Below are 18,767 nucleotides of genomic sequence, written 5' to 3' on the forward strand. Positions count from 1 at the left end.
GTTGTAAAAGCTCTACAGTGTCCGGAGTTCAAGGATTGCCCATGCCCAATCTCCACCCTCCTGGAGTCACGTGTGCTTTGCTCCCTCCCTACTTTCACTTTGGCACGTGAACTCCTGCAGCTACCCTAGCATTCAAATAGGTCATCCCTTCTTGCTCATTCCCTTGAGCTGAAAAACCTCCCAACTCAAGTTTCATCACCTTTCACAGGCAGAAAAGCGCTTTAGAGTTAGGACACACTGAAGCCACACGGTATAAAAAGTGAAGATCCTCTGTTTTATTAATCCCGAAACTTGTTTTTAAATGGACGACTCTGAGCAAAATAGCCATCCCGACAACGCTGGACCCTGGATGAGGCCCAGCTGGAGGTCATTGGGCAGCGAGTAAACACATCCATGTCCTTCTTGGAGAGGGTCAAGATGTTGCAATGCCGGTGAGTCAAAGAAGGTCAAATTTTCTGCATGCACTCTCCACGGCCAATATCTAACTCTCTGTGTGGGTCTTCATTGCATTCAGGTGTTCAGGCGCCAGGATAAAGACCACACTGCTGGGCTTGTTTCCCATCCTGTTGTGGCTGCCTCACTACTCCATCAGAGAAAATGCAGTGGGGGACCTGATGTCAGAGCTTAGCGTGGGCGTCATGCATCTGCCACAGGGTGAGCAACGTACAATAGCGCAGAAACTATCATTAAAAAAACACACGTAAACACGGCGCCTCGCCGCACGGATAGTTAGCACTTATGCTTCACAGTTCTAAGGTTCCAGGATCGAAGCTGAACTACAGCCGTCCTGTGTGAAGTTTGCATGTTCTTGTACTTGTGTTGATTTTCATGTCTACTTTGGTTTCCAAACACATGCTGTAAATGTCATTGAGCATAGTTGTCTGTTTGTGCAGCAATTGACTGGTAACTAGTCCAGGGTCTCTTGCTCAATGCCAGCTGGGATAGACTCCAGCTTGCCAGTGACATGAGAACAAACCCTAAAGAAAAGGGATTAATGCAAACAAGTACACAACAAACTATATATTTTTTAAAAACACTAAATTTAATGAATGGATTTAGTGAGCTATGACTATACAGGCGACTTCTTGGTCTTGACTTGCTATGTGATGTGAACATAATTGGTTCTCAGAGAAAGCTAGGCTCACCATCGTCAATTTCATCCCAAAGGTATCTTACACCAAACTATTAAACCCTTGTTGACCGGGCTTTGTGGACATCCATCTGTAAAGATTTGTCTTTATAGTGCCTCTACTGTACTCTTAGACTGCCAGCTGATCTTGGGGAATGTTGGAATTTATTTCTAATTTAACATGAACGCGAGTTACTAATCTGACTCCAATTTGTGACCTTACCCAACTGCCACTCATCCAACAATTTGCGCGCTCGTTCTGCAATAGAAAGGTATCAGGAAGCTGGCATTTTCACACACGAGTGGATTTATTCCTAACAACCAAATCTAATACATCACCTGGGTCTCGGGTCCCTCTCAATACACCTCTGTACGTCTCTGTTCCCACCAGCAGACGTACTCTACTTCCGAGTTGCCCAGCCATTAGTTATACTACACAATATGCAAATGGCACATCAACAAAGGCATTCTGTCATTATTCTATTGGCTATGTGTACACTGCATTTAACTTTAGCTTGCTCTTATTGGTCTTTCTTCTTCTGCAGAATCATTTGCTCGCTCCTCCTGGTTGTAGTTTTCCATACAGGGTCCCCAGTTGTTATCTACCCGCTGCCCCTGGGTCATCTTGTACTCCTTGCTGCTCCTGCGTCATTGTTTAATCTGGAACATTTCATTCGTGCACATCCTTGCCCACATATCTTGTTTTGTCTCCACCGTCACACACTCAGCACTTTACAGTTTCATACTCTCATACACAAGATGTCTAATGAACTACTTTAAGATCAAACTCTTATATTCCTTTAATCCCTCTCATGACCTCAGACCACTGAGGTCACCACTCGAATACCTTGTTTTATTGTTAAACACAAAATTTCATACCCTCCTCATGGCCTCAGGTCCCTGAGGCCACCTTCATATACTCACATCCCGGAGGGCCACAGCTGTCTCCGCCTCCTGGGGGTCCTTCTGAGGGATCATCATGTACTGGCCACCCGGAGGGAGTGGCCCCAACGTGCGTTCAATTGTCTTAACAGTTAATGATCTGATACATGGAATACAGCAACATCCGCATAACACCATAATAGCGGCAAACACAGCGATAGAAATCAGTACTGATGCAATCAAGCTTTTCGATTTGCCAAAGACGTTTAACCAGTCAGAGTACCAACTGGTGTCCACACCTGAGTGCTCCTTCATCTTGTTACTTAGCGTGCGCAGACCCTCCAATGCCTTAGTGAGCCGACCGTCAGGAGACGTATTGTTGGGAATCAGAGTACAGCACTGATCCCCAAAAATACCACAGACTCCTCCTCTTTCCGCTAACACCATATCTAAACCTATTCTATTTTGGAATGCCATAAGAGACGTGGCTGCTAATTGCTCATGCACTGCCTGGAGTGCCGAGGTGGTGAAGTTCGCCAATCGTTGGACATTGTAGTGGACATAATTAATCCGGTCCACATTTTTGTTTACTGTAATGAGCAGGAAAATACTCTCCCATCCTGCCGCCACTTGATTCACCAATTTGTATTCATCAGGGACCCCTCTCGGAACTCCAATTGCATCTATGTACGTGGGGTCTCCTGCATTCAACCATTCTTGCATGTCCTTTTTCCTCCTCACAAGGAAGGGGATTCTTCCCCACCGTCCAACGCCTTCCCAATTTATTCTGGACACGTCTAATGCTGTCACACTAATTGGCATGATCAGCGTTACTAGGGCGCACTTACCTGAGGCATTGGAGGGAAGCCTATCGTACAACACTTTTGCTCCACACCACAGCCAAACATCAGCACGAGCGAGAGGGATTCCTGCTGGCAAAGACACATTTTCATTACACCATGACTCCTGGATATTTCCAATCCCAGGGCCAGTCCCATTTAACTTTAGGCAGGTGAAATTTTGTTGTGCAACATGGGCGTCAAAAATGGGCTTTTTCTTCCCTGTGGGTGTACCAATGGCCAGTCCTGGTACCGTGGTTGATAATTGTCCAATTTATCTAACAAATCAGGCCATTGTTGAGTCCAGTTGAAAATTGTCCCCCAAGCTTTCACCTGTGACGGTTGTTTATACCTCAGATTTAGCAGTAGTTGTTGTGTCTGTGTCAGCGTCTTACCACCATCTTGCTCTGCTTCATACCCTACCGTTCCATTACAGGAATGATACACCATCACTCGTTCTTCTTTCGCTCCATCACTTCTGAAAATAGTCAATAAAGTTAAACATTTGCATCGTCGTCGTCGTTGTTCAGACACTTTCGAGTCCGACTTGGATCCAATTCTCGCCATTGTCACATTCCCTCTCTTGACCTGCCTGTTCGGGCGGTCAACCTTTAAGCCCACCATTGGCAGGCACTGTGCCACTGTGTCCTCCAAACCTTTGTCTGCTTCCTTCGGCCATCGATATTGAGGACGGCGGACCGGACTGGAGCAATCAACTTCCAATTGGATCGGCTGAACCGTATGACAAAAACCAACATCGAATGGACCCTGTGACCACAAGGTCTGTGGCATTTGATCCAGCATCGCCTGTGCAGACTCATGGTCCGTCTGTTCCCGCCCATGATGGCGGGCCAGGAAGACCAATTCAAGGTCTGACTCATCTACCATTTTTGCCATTATTCTGTAACTTTTGGTTGCGGCCGAATGCCACACATCTGAAATCTCAGTCATCATCCAGTCATGTTGTTGTGTTAATCGTTTCACCATGGGCCCCAATTGGCGGGGCTCATGGCCTGGCGACACAGCCAGTGACACGTGCGGCAAACCTTCCTTACTCATTCGATACCATTGCTCTTGGTTCGGCGACAACTATACATATGCTGCCACCCCCTCGGGGCCCACAAAGATGCATGGTGATTGTAATGTCCAATCATCTCCCTCAATTTCTTCAAACGCATCTCTATATATCTCATCTGATTCTCTATCATAATATAGAGTGCAATGCAATGGATCCACTGGGGGGTGGTACGGTGCCAATGCCTGGATCCATGGTTTCCACAGGAGGTACGTGGAGTAGACACCTCTCCCAAACGGAGTCTCAGGATTCAATCTCGCCCAGTAGATTCGTGCCGTTTCTGGTACTGTGGGGAGTGGTGCCATCAACCACTGACCCTGAGGTGTCACAGGCTGGGAGCATTCCAGAACCTGTCCGTCAGGAAATGTCACTGTAAGTCCCTTCTCGCCGCACAGAATCTGGGCTCTCAATGCTGACATGTCTCTGCCCATCAAGTTGATGGGTGTGTCCATTGCATGAACATATGAATGATATAGTTTCTGTCCGGTGTTTGTGAATTCCGTTTTCAATGGTCGAGTGAAGGGCAGAGTCTGAGGACGTCCTGAGAAGCCGACCAACGTTGTAACTCGTTTCGACAACGCTGTACTTGGCCGTGGCATGTTGATCGATGAATGTGTTGCTCCAGTGTCCATCAACATCTGGACCGGAGTGTCTGCCACTGTCAACCGAAGCATTGGCTCTGCCTGGCCTGTGCTTCCCGAGCTTCCCAGGCCCCACTATTCGTCCGGGCCGTACCACGGGTCGGCTTGGTAATACTGCCCATGTGGATTCGGCTGTGGCCCCGGGCGGGGCTGCTGTGGTCCACTTTGGTGTGGTGGCCCTGCTTGCTGGTTCTGCTGCTCCGCCCCTGCTGGTGGTGGGTTGCCATTACAATCTCGCGCCCAGTGATCAGGGGCCCCGCAGTTGAAGCAAGTCCCTGGAGCGAACCAATTCCGCCCCAGTCCTGGGAGGGCGCCTTAACCTCGCCCTCTGTATCCACCACGGAACCCTTGGCCTCAGCCCCGTCCAGCCCCCACTGGAGTCTGATACATCTGTTTTTGTTTAACCTTTTCTTGTTTTGCCTCACCATGCAACTTTGCCAACTGTAATTTAACCAAACTAGTCGCCAGAGCGTCAGTTTCCTTTTGATCTTTATTTGCTTTTTCCATGTAGATGCGGCAATGGTGTATCAAATGCCTCTTGAATCTCGGTTCCGGACAGACCAAATGTCCAGATCAACTCTCATGATCGCTTGCACCTCATTTGGGAGGCCGTTCAGCATCGCCGTCCTGAACATCATCTTAGCTTCAGGGTAGTTGCCTGGGTGTTTACCTGTGGTCTCAATCCACATTCATTTTAAAGATATTAATTTCATTCTTTAACATCTACATTGGTTGTTGACAAAGTACACAAATAAACAACATACTTTCTCCATGGCCAGATGCATGCAACACAGTGGCTCACCCTGCAAAGGCCAAATAGATCTTTTTAAATCAACACAATGCAGCATAATTTTGGGAGTGTTCTATATAAATTGCCAACTAATCTCTCATCTCTTCTCACAAATACCATATTGTTAAAGTTAACAAAACCGCAACCCTGACGGCCACCTAACATGCAATAACGTATTACTACATACGATTACATTATCATTTAATTTGACACATCTTTCCAAATTGCTTTTGTTTTGCGTTGCAAATCAGATAGACTACAGTCTAATAAATTCTTTTTATTTACCTATTTTAGCCAATTTCATCCTTTTAACACATAACACTGACAGCACACAGACAACACAAAAAACAGCAAAGACACAGCTCACAAACAATAAAAACAAATAATGCTGCGCTAACGTCATAGAGGATGACGTTTTGGTTATATTTTTTCATCAGTGCCTTTTATCCTTTATGCAAATGTGCATCACTCTTCTTCAAACCTTCTCTGAAAAACTCACACTTTCTCTGCCTCACCCGCAGCCATAGCACCCCCCGTGTGAGGGGGGACGTGGCATCAATGTTGATTGCCCACAGGCTGGCCTTTTCCTGCAACAATCATGATGCCGGCCCACCACACACACACGAGCATAGCACAGACCCATGACTACGCGCAAGCGCAGGCACGCTCCTCAATCTCACCCTCTCAAAGGGCCGGCCTACTTTACTGTTCCCCTTCATCATGTTCACATTCAACATCTTTCACTGTCTTCTACACATTTGTTGTCTATTATTCTATCAGGCCACCTTTCTAGTCACTTTCTGCCACACACTTTATAGTCTCTACTGCCACACATCTTATTTTCTCTACTGCCACACCTCGATCATCTTAGTTTCTCCAACCAACTTAAACATACTCATCGTCTACTTCTCAACTTCCCTATTATCGCTCAACAGGCTCCTGAACATTCTCCATGACTAATTTCTTCCATAGGACACACATCTCACTCACACACCCACACATACACACACACACACACACACACCAGGATCCTCTGCGCGCACACGCACGCACACACACCCTACACACACGTTTGGCGCACAACATAAAAGACCACAAAGACCACACTAAGAACACCTTTTTGCTCATCTTACTTGTCTGATTTATTCTCTATTTTACTTTTAGACGCTTTTTGTAATTCTTTTCCTTTTATTTTGCAAATTTTAACTTCAGTGTTTCTCTCTTACTTTTTCCTTTAACGCGAATATCTCCTGTACATTTAAGATAATTTCCGTTTCTTCTTTTTTTTTTTTTTTTCTCAGCCAGGTTCCCATTCTGTTACATGGGTTTGATCCGTTTATCTAGATTTTTATTTAGATCAGGATCCTGCCTTTCACTTATTTCTTACTTTTTCTTCCATTAATTTGAAGGGACCCTTAATTTGAAGGGACCCGAGACCATTATCCCACTTCCTCTTATCCGCCTTCTTTAAATCCACTCGTGTGTCTCCCAACCACTTTTTACGCAGAACAATTTTAGTTTCCACACTCACACTCACACTCACACTCACACTCACACTCACACTGATACGTAAATCCCAGATTTTAAACCGTATCGTAACCACGAATAGTTCCAAACTATTCTAGTAGGTAAATCCCAGATTTTATACCCTACTAAGTCCACACTTGTACTGATACGTAAATCCCAGATTTTAAACCGTATAGTAACCGCAAATAGTTCCAAACTATTCTGGTAGGTAAATCCCAGATTTTATACCCTACTACACACTTTCACTGTTCCGCTCATCCTTCCTCTTATAATTTAGCGTTGTCAATATGCAGAATTTGAAAAGGAATCTGCTTACCTTGTCTCACTGTGGGCCCAAGAGGAAAGACGGTCGGACGTGTGGCGTCTTTATCAGGTCGTCACCTGGTGTGGACGTGGGTCCCAGACCCTGAGTCCCAGACTCTTGTGGTTACCGAAGTCCCAGACTTCCTTAGAGTCCCAGACTCTTTTACCTCTCTTGCATCACGTCGGGGTCACCATAAATTGTTGGAATTTATTTCTAATTTAACATGAACGCGAGTTACTAATCTGACTCCAATTTGTGACCTTACCCAACTGCCACTCATCCAACAATTTGCGCGCTCTTTCTGCAATAGAAAGGTATCAGGAAGCTGGCATTTTCACACACGAGTGGATTTATTCCTAACAACCAAATCTAATACATCACCTGGGTCTCGGGTCCCTCTCAATACACCTCTGTACGTCTCTGTTCCCACCAGCAGACGTACTCTACTTCCGAGTTGCCCAGCCATTAGTTATACTACACAATATGCAAATGGCACATCAACAAAGGCATTCTGTCATTATTCTATTGGCTATGTGTACACTGCATTTAACTTTAGCTTGCTCTTATTGGTCTTTCTTCTTCTGCAGAATCATTTGCTCGCTCCTCCTGGTTGTAGTTTTCCATACAGGGTCCCCAGTTGTTATCTACCCGCTGCCCCTGGGTCATCTTGTACTCCTTGCTGCTCCTGCGTCATTGTTTAATCTGGAACATTTCATTCGTGCACATCCTTGCCCACATATCTTGTTTTGTCTCCACCGTCACACACTCAGCACTTTACAGTGTCATACTCTCATACACAAGATGTCTAATGAACTACTTTAAGATCAAACTCTTATATTCCTTTAGGAATCACAGGGCACATATTCAACAGCCATTCACACCTATTGTCAATTTATAATGTTTAATAAATACAAATACACATGCTTTGCTTGTGCCGCATAAAACTAACACATGTATAAGTAGAGATATTTTTCATCCACGTTCCATTAACCTCAAAGTCATGTCTCTTCTGTCTCTATCCTGTGCAGGTATGGCCAACGCCATGTTGGTAGACGTTCATCCGGTGTTTGGCCTCTACACATCCCTCTACCCGCTGATCATCTACTTCATATTCGGCACTTCCAAACATCTCTCCTTAGGTGACTGTCACATTCAAACAAAAATGTCAACAAAATATACATCCCCATGCCTTGCTCCAGAGCTCTCTGCAAATGTGTGGAAACAATCTGGATTCACAATGGTAAATCCTGATCAGCCTTGTGTTTTCACCGCCATGATGCCTAATGGCGCTGCTGTAATGTGTTCAAAATAGGTACCAGTACCATAAAATATGCAACTGATGAAAAGAAAAATTACACTAATGTGCCAAACTAATCTGGTTGGTGTTTGAAACTCAGCAAATTGTGTGTTTATGTTTCAGGATCTTTTGCTGTCCTGGCCATCATGATTGGGTCCGTCCCTGCCATTGTGGAGTTGCCTGACGATGGTGCTGATGTGGCGGAAGCTAAAGTAAACATAGCTGTACAACTTACCTTGCTATATGGTCTCATACAGGTAAACACACACACACATACACACACATACACACAATACATTATCATCTATTTTTTGACACAAATACTGCCTTTTGAAGAAAAAAAATTCTTTACCCTGATATTTATTTATGTATGTATGTAAACATATATTTGTATGTATATATATTTATCGCAGCTCATATTAATTCCAGATTTGAAAACCGCTAGCATGCGTGTGTATGTACAGTATTTGCGTGTGTACTCATCCAGCTCCTACTGTATCTGCTGCGCTGTGGGTCTGTGTGCCATTGGTTGTCCGATCCTCTCATCAGAGGCTATACAACAGGTGCTGGCCTGCATGTGGTTGCCCTGCAGCTTCCCCTCATGACCAGAATCATTGCACAGAGACACACTGGACTGATGGCCTCCGCATGGGTTGGTTGAAGTTACACACACACACACACACACACACACACACACACACACACACACACACACACACACACACACACACACACACACACACACACACACACAAACAGAAACATGGACAATTTCTATTCATATGACACCATGTCATGATAGTCATTTAAACAAGTTAAACTTACATGTACATTATTATCCAGGGCAGAGGTCCGATACGTTTGCATTCCACCAGCATCCACTTTTCATTTCCACCACTTTCTGTACATTTTAGCATCAAACTTTCTCTGCTGTCAGGACACACACACACATACTATGTACATACTAACAATAATGCTTTTAAAATATCTTTTTAAAAATGATGATGAGAATTATATATTAAAGCATCTGTTGGATTGATGATGTGCTCCTTTTCCAGACTTAACACAACGTTCTGGGTTTGCCAGTGTGGTACCTGGAACTCTGTCAGTCACTGTAGTTTCTATGGTGATACTCACTGGTGGCAAAATGCTGAATAAACATTTTAAAAGCAAGCTGCCTGTGGCCATACCTTGGGAAGTCATACTGGTGAGCAACACGTACAAACAGCCATGTGAACAAATTACTGTAAATAGTTGATATATTTCATCGGGTTGTTTTTATGGGTTATTTATGCTTTCTGTTAGGGTTTATAAACTATCTTGATCGTATGATTATGTTGGAATGTAGAATAGAATTATTAACTTTGTTTAAACCTTTTACCTTTCCTTGACTCTGAAAAGTTTAAACATTCAGTTGTTGAAACTTTCCAAATGGTGTGGAAACACTTTCTTGCTTAGTTAGTCATCTACAATGCTCCACTAGTTTCTGTTTTTACGGCCTTGTAAAACAATGAGCTGGGACCCTCTGCACTGATTAACCAGTTGCTGAGGTGACCACCAAACATGTCCAATGTCACCCCCACCCCACTTGTTCTCAATAAATATGCTCTTGTAAGAAACTAACGGCAGAGTTTGTTCGAACATTGCTGTACCTACAGTAACGGACAGGCTCTCCACTTGCAAGTGCTTAAAGGGCATACTGTCTCTCGTGTGGTTCTTGCAAAATAAGTTAGAGTCAGAACATCTCTAATACTTTCTGTGTTTTTAATATACGTCAATTAAAGAGGTTCACAAGTCTTTAAGTAATTGTGTGTTTTATTCTTGTGATGAGCTGCTTAATTCACAAAGTCCCAAGTTAAAGTCCCAATGATCATCGTCACACACACATCTGGGTGTGGTGAAATTTGTCCTCTGCATTTAATCCATCCCCATGTGATTTTGATCCATCGCCTGGGGGAGAGGGGAGCAGTGAGCAGCAGCGGTGCCGCGCTCGGGAATCATTTAGTGATCTGACGCCCCAATTCCAACCCTTAATGCTGAGTGCCAAGCAGGGAGGCAGTGGGTTCCATTTTTAGAGTCTTTGGTATGACCCGGCTGGGGTTTGAACCCACAACCTTCCAGTCTCAGGGCGGAAACTCTACTACTAGGCCAGAATGCTGCAAAGTGTCAAGGCTTTAACCTCCAGATGAACTACTTTAAACAGTATGTGATACAACACCGTGTTTGTGTTAAGTGTGTTGTTTTTGCGGGGCCTACAGATTGTACTGGGTACTGTGGTCTCGGTGCAGATGGACCTGGCTGAACAACATAGAGTCCAGGTGGTCGGAGACATTCCTTCTGGGTCAGTGGAATAGTCTTATTGTCTTATTTTTGCTTCTGTTTTCATTTAAACTTCCACCATTTCTAATACCAGATGCTGATGCTATTGTTATTGTGTATTGACATGAATTACACAATCTTGAATAGAAACAATGAATAGAGGCTATATTTTGACTGACCCATATTTGCTGTCTTACTATCATAATAATAAGCTTGTCATGTTAGTATTCAATTGGCATGTTTAGAACTAATTTTGCTGTGAAGATATATATCAATCAATCAATCAATCAATCAATCAATCAAGTCAAGTTTATATAGCCCTAAATCACAAGCAGTCTCAAAGGGCTCTGTCCTCTGCATTTAACCCATCCCCATGTGATTTTGATCCATCCCCTGGGGGAGAGGGGAGCAGTGAGCAGCAGCGGCGCCGCGCTCGGGAATCATTTTTGGTGATCTATATATATACATTTCATGCCTGTATTGAAAAGATGTGGTTTCCTTTTACACTACAATCACAACATGATCGGTTTCAAATTAACCTGTTCACGGGTGGAATGTTCCTAACAATCTTTTGTCTCCCCTGTCTCAGCTTTTGGGAATGTATTGCAAGCAAAAATAAATTGAAAAAAAAAAAGTTAATAATTTTGAAGAACAAAAAAATAATAATAATTAACCTCATGAGTTTAAACAATAAATATTTTATTTTTGAGGTGAGTGTATTAAAATGAGACATTATTGAAGACAAGGGCGGAGTTTTACAGCATTGTAGGCGATGGACGTTCGAAGAGCTCGTATCACAGGTTGTCACTTGCCTTGGAGAAGAACCATTAACTGTGCAAACCAAAATAAATGTATGAAAAGCTTGTTTGGGGTGGGGGGAGCTACAGTTGGTGAACATAGAGTTTAATAGTCACCTTCTGTGAGGAGAAAAAAACAAGCTGTAAGCACTGAAAAACAAACATCAGTTTAGATACAGTTAATGGATGGCTACACAAAGACCTGAGTCCATTATTCAATTGTGGATTATTCTTAGTTTAGAATATGTTCATCTGGCGAGACATGCATAGCTTTTTGTTTTGCTACACTTGGCGACCCTAAATAAAAAAAAAAACAGTGCTTTAGTTTTTGTTAACATTTTTAATAAATCAAACTGACAATTTCCACATATCCTAAAGAGATGTTTTTTTTTCCTAGAATACTGTTAAAAAATCTCTCTAAATTTGCATTAGTGAGCACTTTGCCTTTGCCGAGATCCAAGTGTAGCATATCTATCAAGATTCTGGTTTGATAGTTTGAATGATATTTGCACGGGTGTGCTTAATTGTTGCACTGAATTTTTCTAGAAGTGCTCTAACATCAGTCTTTCTGCAAATCCTTTTAAAGTAACAAAATGAGTTTTGAATAAAAGGGATACTCACACATCGCTGAGGTGAGCCTGAAGTAGCAAGGCATGTTTTACATGATCCGATCAGTAGCACTAATGATGTTCACAGCAAAGTCTCATATTCACAATGCATTTGAAGCTTCCACTCAAGCTGGTTTGGCAAAAGTCACACACCCTAATTACGTCCCTATATGTCCCCGTCAACAAATGTTACAGAGCTATTTATCATTTACTAGATTGCTACCACCACAAATAACATCCATCTATTTTCTGTACCGCTTTGTCCCCACGGGGAAGAAACTGGTATCACCTGTAAAGTAGTGTGCATACAGTATACATACTTTAAAATTAATGACTAAAACATATCTTAGTGCCTGTAGCACTGAATGCTGGCTGTCAGGGGTGTGACTGATGTTTAGAAAATGTGCCATTAAGAAAGATGAACTTAAGTCACTCGCTAACCATAAGATTAGGTACACAGTAAGCATGCACTATCTCATGGACTTTCATGACTGCTTTTACAAAGACTCACAGACAGAGCGGTTAAATAATTTCTTATTGTGGTGACACCTCAGCAAATTTACAACCATGATATAATCACGTTTATTCATGTAGTGCTTGTTGTAACAGTTGTTGTGAAGCAGTCACCGTAACAAAGCACCTGTACACATCTTTGTTTTCCTTGCTCAACAATGGACATCTCAAACAACATCCAACAATACAATACACCTTTATTGATGTAGTGCTTGTTGTGACAATTGTTGTGAAGCAGTCACCGTAACAAAGTACCTTTAAACAATCTTTTGTTATTAAGTGTCAATTACAGCGAGTACTCACACTTCCTTAGCAGGATAAAGTCCCTTAGAGCCTTGAAGGCAATGATCTGACAAGTAAAACCACAGACTGTCCCTTTCAAGTGGGGAAACTGCAAAAAGAGTAAGCTGACATGACAGGCATGGTAGACTTTTTGTACTACAGTCATCCCTCACTATATCACGGTTCACCTTTCACGGCCTCACTGCTTCACGGATTTTTGTCACAATGCATTGTGATGGCTTCAGATGAAAAAGACACTACAGAGTGAAGTCAGGCCGCAGAGGCGCACTATATAGTACGTACTGATGATTACAATTATTTTACTGTAGTTAAAACAGACCAACCACAATCTTAAATCTCACCGTACTGTCCTTCCAGCCAATCATATAGCATGACATCATAAAAAATGTTAGAAAGTGTTAGAACCCCGGGCCGATCTGAACACCCGAGTAGATGTGGTACCGACACCGGAAAAGAAGCTGTGCTTCCTGTGTTTCTCACAAACCACGGTATTGACCAGAATTTATCAAAAATCCCTCGTCCGCCCTATATGTTAGGTTTTATAAACTATCTTGATCGTATGATTATGTTGGGATGTAGACTAGAATGATGAACTTTGTTTGAACCTTTTAACTTTCCTTGACTCTGAAAAGTTTAACCATTCAGTTGTTGAAACTTTCCAAATGGTGTGGAAACATCCTTGTTTAGTTAGTCATCTAATCGTAAAACAATAAACTGGGACCCTCTGCACTGGTTGACCATTTGCTGAGGTGACCACCAACTGGGACCCTCTGCACTGATTAACCATTTGCTGAGGTGACCACCACACATGTCAAATGTCACCCCCACCCTACTTGTTCTCAATAAATATGCTCTTGTAAGAGACTAACGGCAGAGTCTGTTCGAACATTGCTGTATCTACAGTAACGGACAAGCTCTCCACTTGCAAGTGCTTAAAGGGCATACTGTCTCTCGTGTGGTTCTTGCAAAATAAGTTAGAGTCAGAACATCTCTAACACTGTCTGAAACCCAGACGAAACCAATTAAAAGTGCCTTTAAAGTGGTCTTGAGACCAATATCAAGCTCAAACTGCAACACTGTTAAATTTGGTTAATTGCAGGTTGATTCACATTTTGTATTGTATTGTGACTCATTTATTTGTCGTACTTTTGAGCAGCCAGTGCAAATACATTGATGTCATTGCTTACATAAATTTCCCCTTGCACCCCAGATCTACAAAATGGATGCCACCCCACGCGGACACTGCCTTATTATCAACAACGTGGATTTTGAGCCACAGAGCGAGTTGAGTAATCGCACGGGGTCCAACATTGATTGCGACAGGATGGAGAAACGATTCAAAGCACTTCACTTTGTCGTTGAAGTGAGGGCAAATCTCAAAGAGCGAGTAAGAATCCTTCCTTGTTCTTGCGAGATGCCAAATGGTGTGATGCTAACACTTCTCTCCACATTACAGCGGCTCCAATTTATCCAAGAAGGACCATTCGCTGTACGACTGCTGCGTGGTCATCATTCTGTCCCATGGGACAGAGGTGAGATGCGTTCGTATTTATAAGGCAATAATGTTCAGCCCGTCAATGTTTCACTTGCGTCTTCACTACTGTTATGGCCGCTGTATGTATTTCTCCAATTACAGTAGATACAGTAGGCGTAAATGGACTGCACTTATACGTATCTACACCACATGGTGCCCAAATTGCTTTACAATGCCACACATTCATACACTAAAGGGAGGCTGCTGGTATGCAAGGCATGCTACCAGCAAATTGGGGTTCAGTGTCTTGCTCAAAGACACTTTGACATAGTCATCAGTGTTGAGGATCGATCCCACAACCTTAGAGTTGAGAGGCGGACACTCTACCATTGCTGTCCCTGTACCACTGCCCAGTCCCTTGGGTTGCATTTGACTGCGTTTGGTTGAGTCAGACCCAAATGAGTACCGTGTTTTCCGGACTATAAGGCGCACCTAAAAACCTAAAATGTTCTCAAAAGCCGACAGTGCGCCTTATAGTCCGGTGCACCTTATATATGGATCAATTTATAAATTTGTTGATCCATACTGGTTGTACACAGTGCTTTGCCAAAATTTTCAGTACGTTTTAGTATGACTCGTAAATTACATTGCACATCGCTTACCAGCATTACGGCAACCGTGGTCAGGGGGCGTCACTGAATAGCTGTTGTACCCGTGAGGCTATTTCATTTCAAAATAAGCTGTTCTGTTAATGTTTCGAGTAAATTTACGGATCAATATGGAAGGGAAACATAGGTAAGCAGTACCAAGGTGTCAGATCGAACTTTAATCAGTTCCGATCATTTTATAAGCCGTCGTTTGAGAAACGCGATTGTTTACACTTTGCTGAGGCTCATGGGAGTTTGCGAGTGGCTGTTGCTATAGTGATAGCTGCCATACGCACGAGGCTATTTCATATCAAAATAGGCTGCTCTGTTAATGTTTCGAGTAAATTTACGGATCGATATGGAAGGGAAACATAGGTAAGCAGTACCAAGGTGTTAGATCAAACTTTAGTCCGTCCCGATCATTTTATAAGCCGTCGTTTGAGAAACGCGATTGTTTACACTTTGCTGAGGCTCATGGGAGTCGCCGGGTCGCTGTTGCTATAGTGATAGCTGCCGTACGCACGAGGCTATTTCATGTCAAAATAGGCTGCTCTGTTAATATTTCGAGTAAATTTACGGATCGATATGGAAGGGAAACATAGGTAAGAGGTACTAAGGTGTTAGATCAAACTTTAGTCCGTCCCGATCATTTTATAAGCCGTCGTTTGAGAAACGCGATTGTTTACTTGAGGCTCATGGGAGTCTGCGGGTGGCTAAGGCTATAGTGATAGCTGCCGTACGCACAAGGCTATTACATGTCAAAATTGGCTGCTCTGTTAATGTTTCGAGTAAATTTACGGATCGATATGGAAGGGAAACATAGGTAAGCAGTACCAGAACTTTAATCAGTTCTGATCATTTTATAGGATAGTTTGAGTAACGCGATTGTTTACAGAGGGCTCATTGGTGATTGGCTAGTAGATGCATACCGCAACCCTAGTCAACCGCAGTTTGTTGCAGTATATCTTCTATTTTGTGCACTTTATAATCCGGTGTGCCTTATATGTGGACAAAGTTTTAAGATGGGCCGTGCATTGAAGGTGCGCCTTATAATCCGGTGCGCCTTTTGGTCCGGCAAATACGGTACCCTAAATCTCAGGCAACGCAATGCCACCTTTTCAGGTGAATCACAACCGTTTCCCCGGTGCCGTTTATGGAGTAGACGGCCAGTATGTTCCAGTGCAGCACATCACAAACTACTTCAACGGGAAACACTGTCCCTCGCTGCAGGGGAAACCCAAACTTTTCTTCATCCAGGCCTGCGGAGGAGGTAACTAACAGTCAACGTTGACTCCTTTGACACTGTTCATAGTATTAGCAAAGATTTGTTTTTGTCATTGAGGTGAAAAAGACCAAGGCTTCGAAGTGCCATCTGATGAGTTCGAACCTTCCGAGGGCGGAGTCGATGATCAGACGGACGCCATCCCCGCTTCCTCCAGCAGCGACTCGCTGAGCACGTCTGATGAACCAGACGCCGGCGCCACACTGCCCACCCCAAGTGACATTCTTGTGTCCTACTCTACTTTTCCGGGTACACTCCATTGCAGAGTTCAGAATGAGCATAGTTGAATCTAGCCATTCTGGTCCACCCGATGGCAGTAGTGCACCTAAAGAAAGGGCATTTCTTTTACCCGATTATAGAGCTTATATTTTCATTTGTATTGGAACGTTTATGAATAAGCATGCGAACACATTTCATATATACATAAACTCTCAACCCACACCATCCTCATATTGTTTTGATCAATTGACACCGCACAGGTTATGTGTCTTGGAGGGACACTCAGTCAGGCTCCTGGTACATCGAGACGCTGGACCGCATCCTTGAGGAAAATGCTGCCACTGATGATTTGGTCACAATGTTAATGATGGTGAGCTTCTCTTCTCATTATAGGCATAGCTATATTTTCTGTTAAAATAAGTCATTATTCGACGATTAATTTTAATTGTTTGTTTTCAGGTTAACAATGAAGTCTCCCAGAACTCTGCAAAAGGCATCTATAAGCAAATACCAAATTCATTTAACTCCCTTCGAAAACTTCTTTACTTTCAAACCTCAACCCCAAGACAAAATTTAGCTCAACATAAATAGATGTTACCGTACTCTGTACTGTGCCCATTTTTTAAAAATAAAAAAAACGACAGCAATTTATTGGGATGATATGGTCTATTTTCATTTGATATTTTGGAACTAAAAACAAAAACGGAATAATTGTAGTTTGTGTTACGGGTATGTTTTAACAGCAGATTCATTGAGTTTTGCTATACATGATTGGTTGTCAATTTGCACATTTGTTGTATTACTTTTCATTTCTTTGTAGATTTTTACAAGAGATTTTTGGACTGTGAGTAATTTCTACAAAATAAAATGTTGGTTCAGGATAGTCTTTGTAATTGTCGTGAAACCACTTATGCCGTTGTGACATCAGTGTTTCTGTCACCATCACAGCAAAAACAAGTGCTTTTATAACATTTTTATGGTTTACCACCAAACAGATCTGAAATATTTTTATGACTGTCTTATTTTACTTTTTTTTCCAAATAAAAGTTCTGAAATAACAACTGACTGATGGGGTTGCTTTAAACTTGCTTTAAACTTATCTCCTTAATTGCAAACACTGCAGTTCCTATTGTAAATGTATATGTCATCAACCTTTCAAGCTTATGTCAAACTGATCAACTCTGCAACCAAAAGAACTACTGTCATAAAGTCAAGGTCAGACTACAGCGAGTGTTCTTTTAGGTTGCAATTGTAACCGTAGCACATCCTCATTCTCCCCCTCCATGTTTGCTCCTACCTATTTACAGAAAATGTACGATTCCTCTCGCTTGTGTGTTTTCAAATTGCCAGATCAGAGTGATAACACCTGAAAGTATTTACACAGGCATCCTACAAATAAATGTTGAGCTCTACTGTGTTGCCCACGTATACGATATTTAACATATTAATATCAGAGTTTGAATCTCTTCATGCATGTTCACTCTTATTCGGCATATGCAGTTTTGTTTTTTTCATTTTCAGAGTTTGCACATTTTTTTCAGTTTCAGTGAATGCAGTTTTTTTTTTCATTTTCAGTTTGCACATTTTTAATAACAGTTTCAGTGAATGTAGTTGGACATTTCAATTTCAGAAAAAAATGATTAATTATGCATTTATTATGTCTAATCTGATTTGCTTTTAGCAATCGCCCATTTACCTGACAACAGTCGAATAAGGGGAGTACCAACACTTTCCACTTGAAGCACTGTGCGTTGCCAACATTAGCAGACAGACACTCTCGCACTGTTGTCAGCCAAAGAGTCTGCTAAAAGAAATGAAAGTTAACAAATTGAACTGGTAAATTATGACAAATTCTGAGTAGTGTTCATATCAATTAAAGAAAATGTATTAAGATGATTTACTTGTCAGACCTTATCTTGCAAAGAAAGTGGGAGTACTTTCTTTATTTGACCCTCTTCCACTCTGGAGTTGCACGCAGTGAGAGGCGCCGAGCAGGTGTGGACATAATTATTGCCCCCTCCCCCCCAGATGGCCCCTGTACATTGGGTTCACCCCGGTGGTTGAGAGAGTAGCCTTCCTCTGTCTTCAGGTGGGGCGACACGTCCTGATTGCTATTTGCAC

At 42.6% G+C, this 18,767-nt stretch overlaps 1 protein-coding gene and 1 long non-coding RNA gene across 2 annotated transcripts; one reads left to right on the forward strand and one right to left on the reverse strand.

Moving 5' to 3' along the window:
- The first annotated feature begins 151 nt into the window (after positions 1–151).
- LOC147061475 (caspase-9-like) lies at positions 152–17,679 on the forward strand. The gene is made up of 12 exons (XM_085907813.1): positions 152–431; positions 515–654; positions 8,216–8,326; positions 8,608–8,741; positions 9,034–9,136; positions 9,543–9,691; positions 14,235–14,403; positions 14,459–14,556; positions 16,268–16,415; positions 16,488–16,676; positions 16,907–17,016; positions 17,106–17,679. The coding sequence occupies exons 1-12, from the start codon at positions 394–396 to the stop codon at positions 17,235–17,237; spliced, it is 1,521 nt and encodes a 506-aa protein (XP_085763939.1). The 5' UTR covers positions 152–393; the 3' UTR covers positions 17,238–17,679.
- Positions 16,722–18,671, reverse strand: LOC147061476 (uncharacterized). The gene is made up of 3 exons (XR_015065678.1): positions 18,557–18,671; positions 18,343–18,447; positions 16,722–16,752 (listed from the first exon to the last, which is right to left on the reverse strand). It is a non-coding gene; the product is annotated as an uncharacterized LOC147061476 (long non-coding RNA).
- Positions 18,672–18,767: the final 96 nt, after the last annotated feature.

Source organism: Syngnathus leptorhynchus, chromosome 1, assembly GCF_054491065.1.
Source record: "Syngnathus leptorhynchus isolate UIUO chromosome 1, UIUO_Slep, whole genome shotgun sequence".
NCBI classification, from domain to species: domain Eukaryota; kingdom Metazoa; phylum Chordata; class Actinopteri; order Syngnathiformes; family Syngnathidae; genus Syngnathus; species Syngnathus leptorhynchus.

Excerpts from the sequence above, each read along its gene's own strand:
- LOC147061475 (XM_085907813.1), top strand. The coding sequence starts at position 394 with ATGTCCTTCTTGGAGAGGGTCAAGATGTTGCAATGCCG. Across the intron at positions 9,137-9,542 it reads GACTGATGGCCTCCGCATGG|ACTTAACACAACGTTCTGGG; the intron begins GTTGGTTGAAGT and ends CTCCTTTTCCAG. Across the intron at positions 14,404-14,458 it reads TGAAGTGAGGGCAAATCTCA|AACACTTCTCTCCACATTAC; the intron begins AAGAGCGAGTAA and ends TGGTGTGATGCT.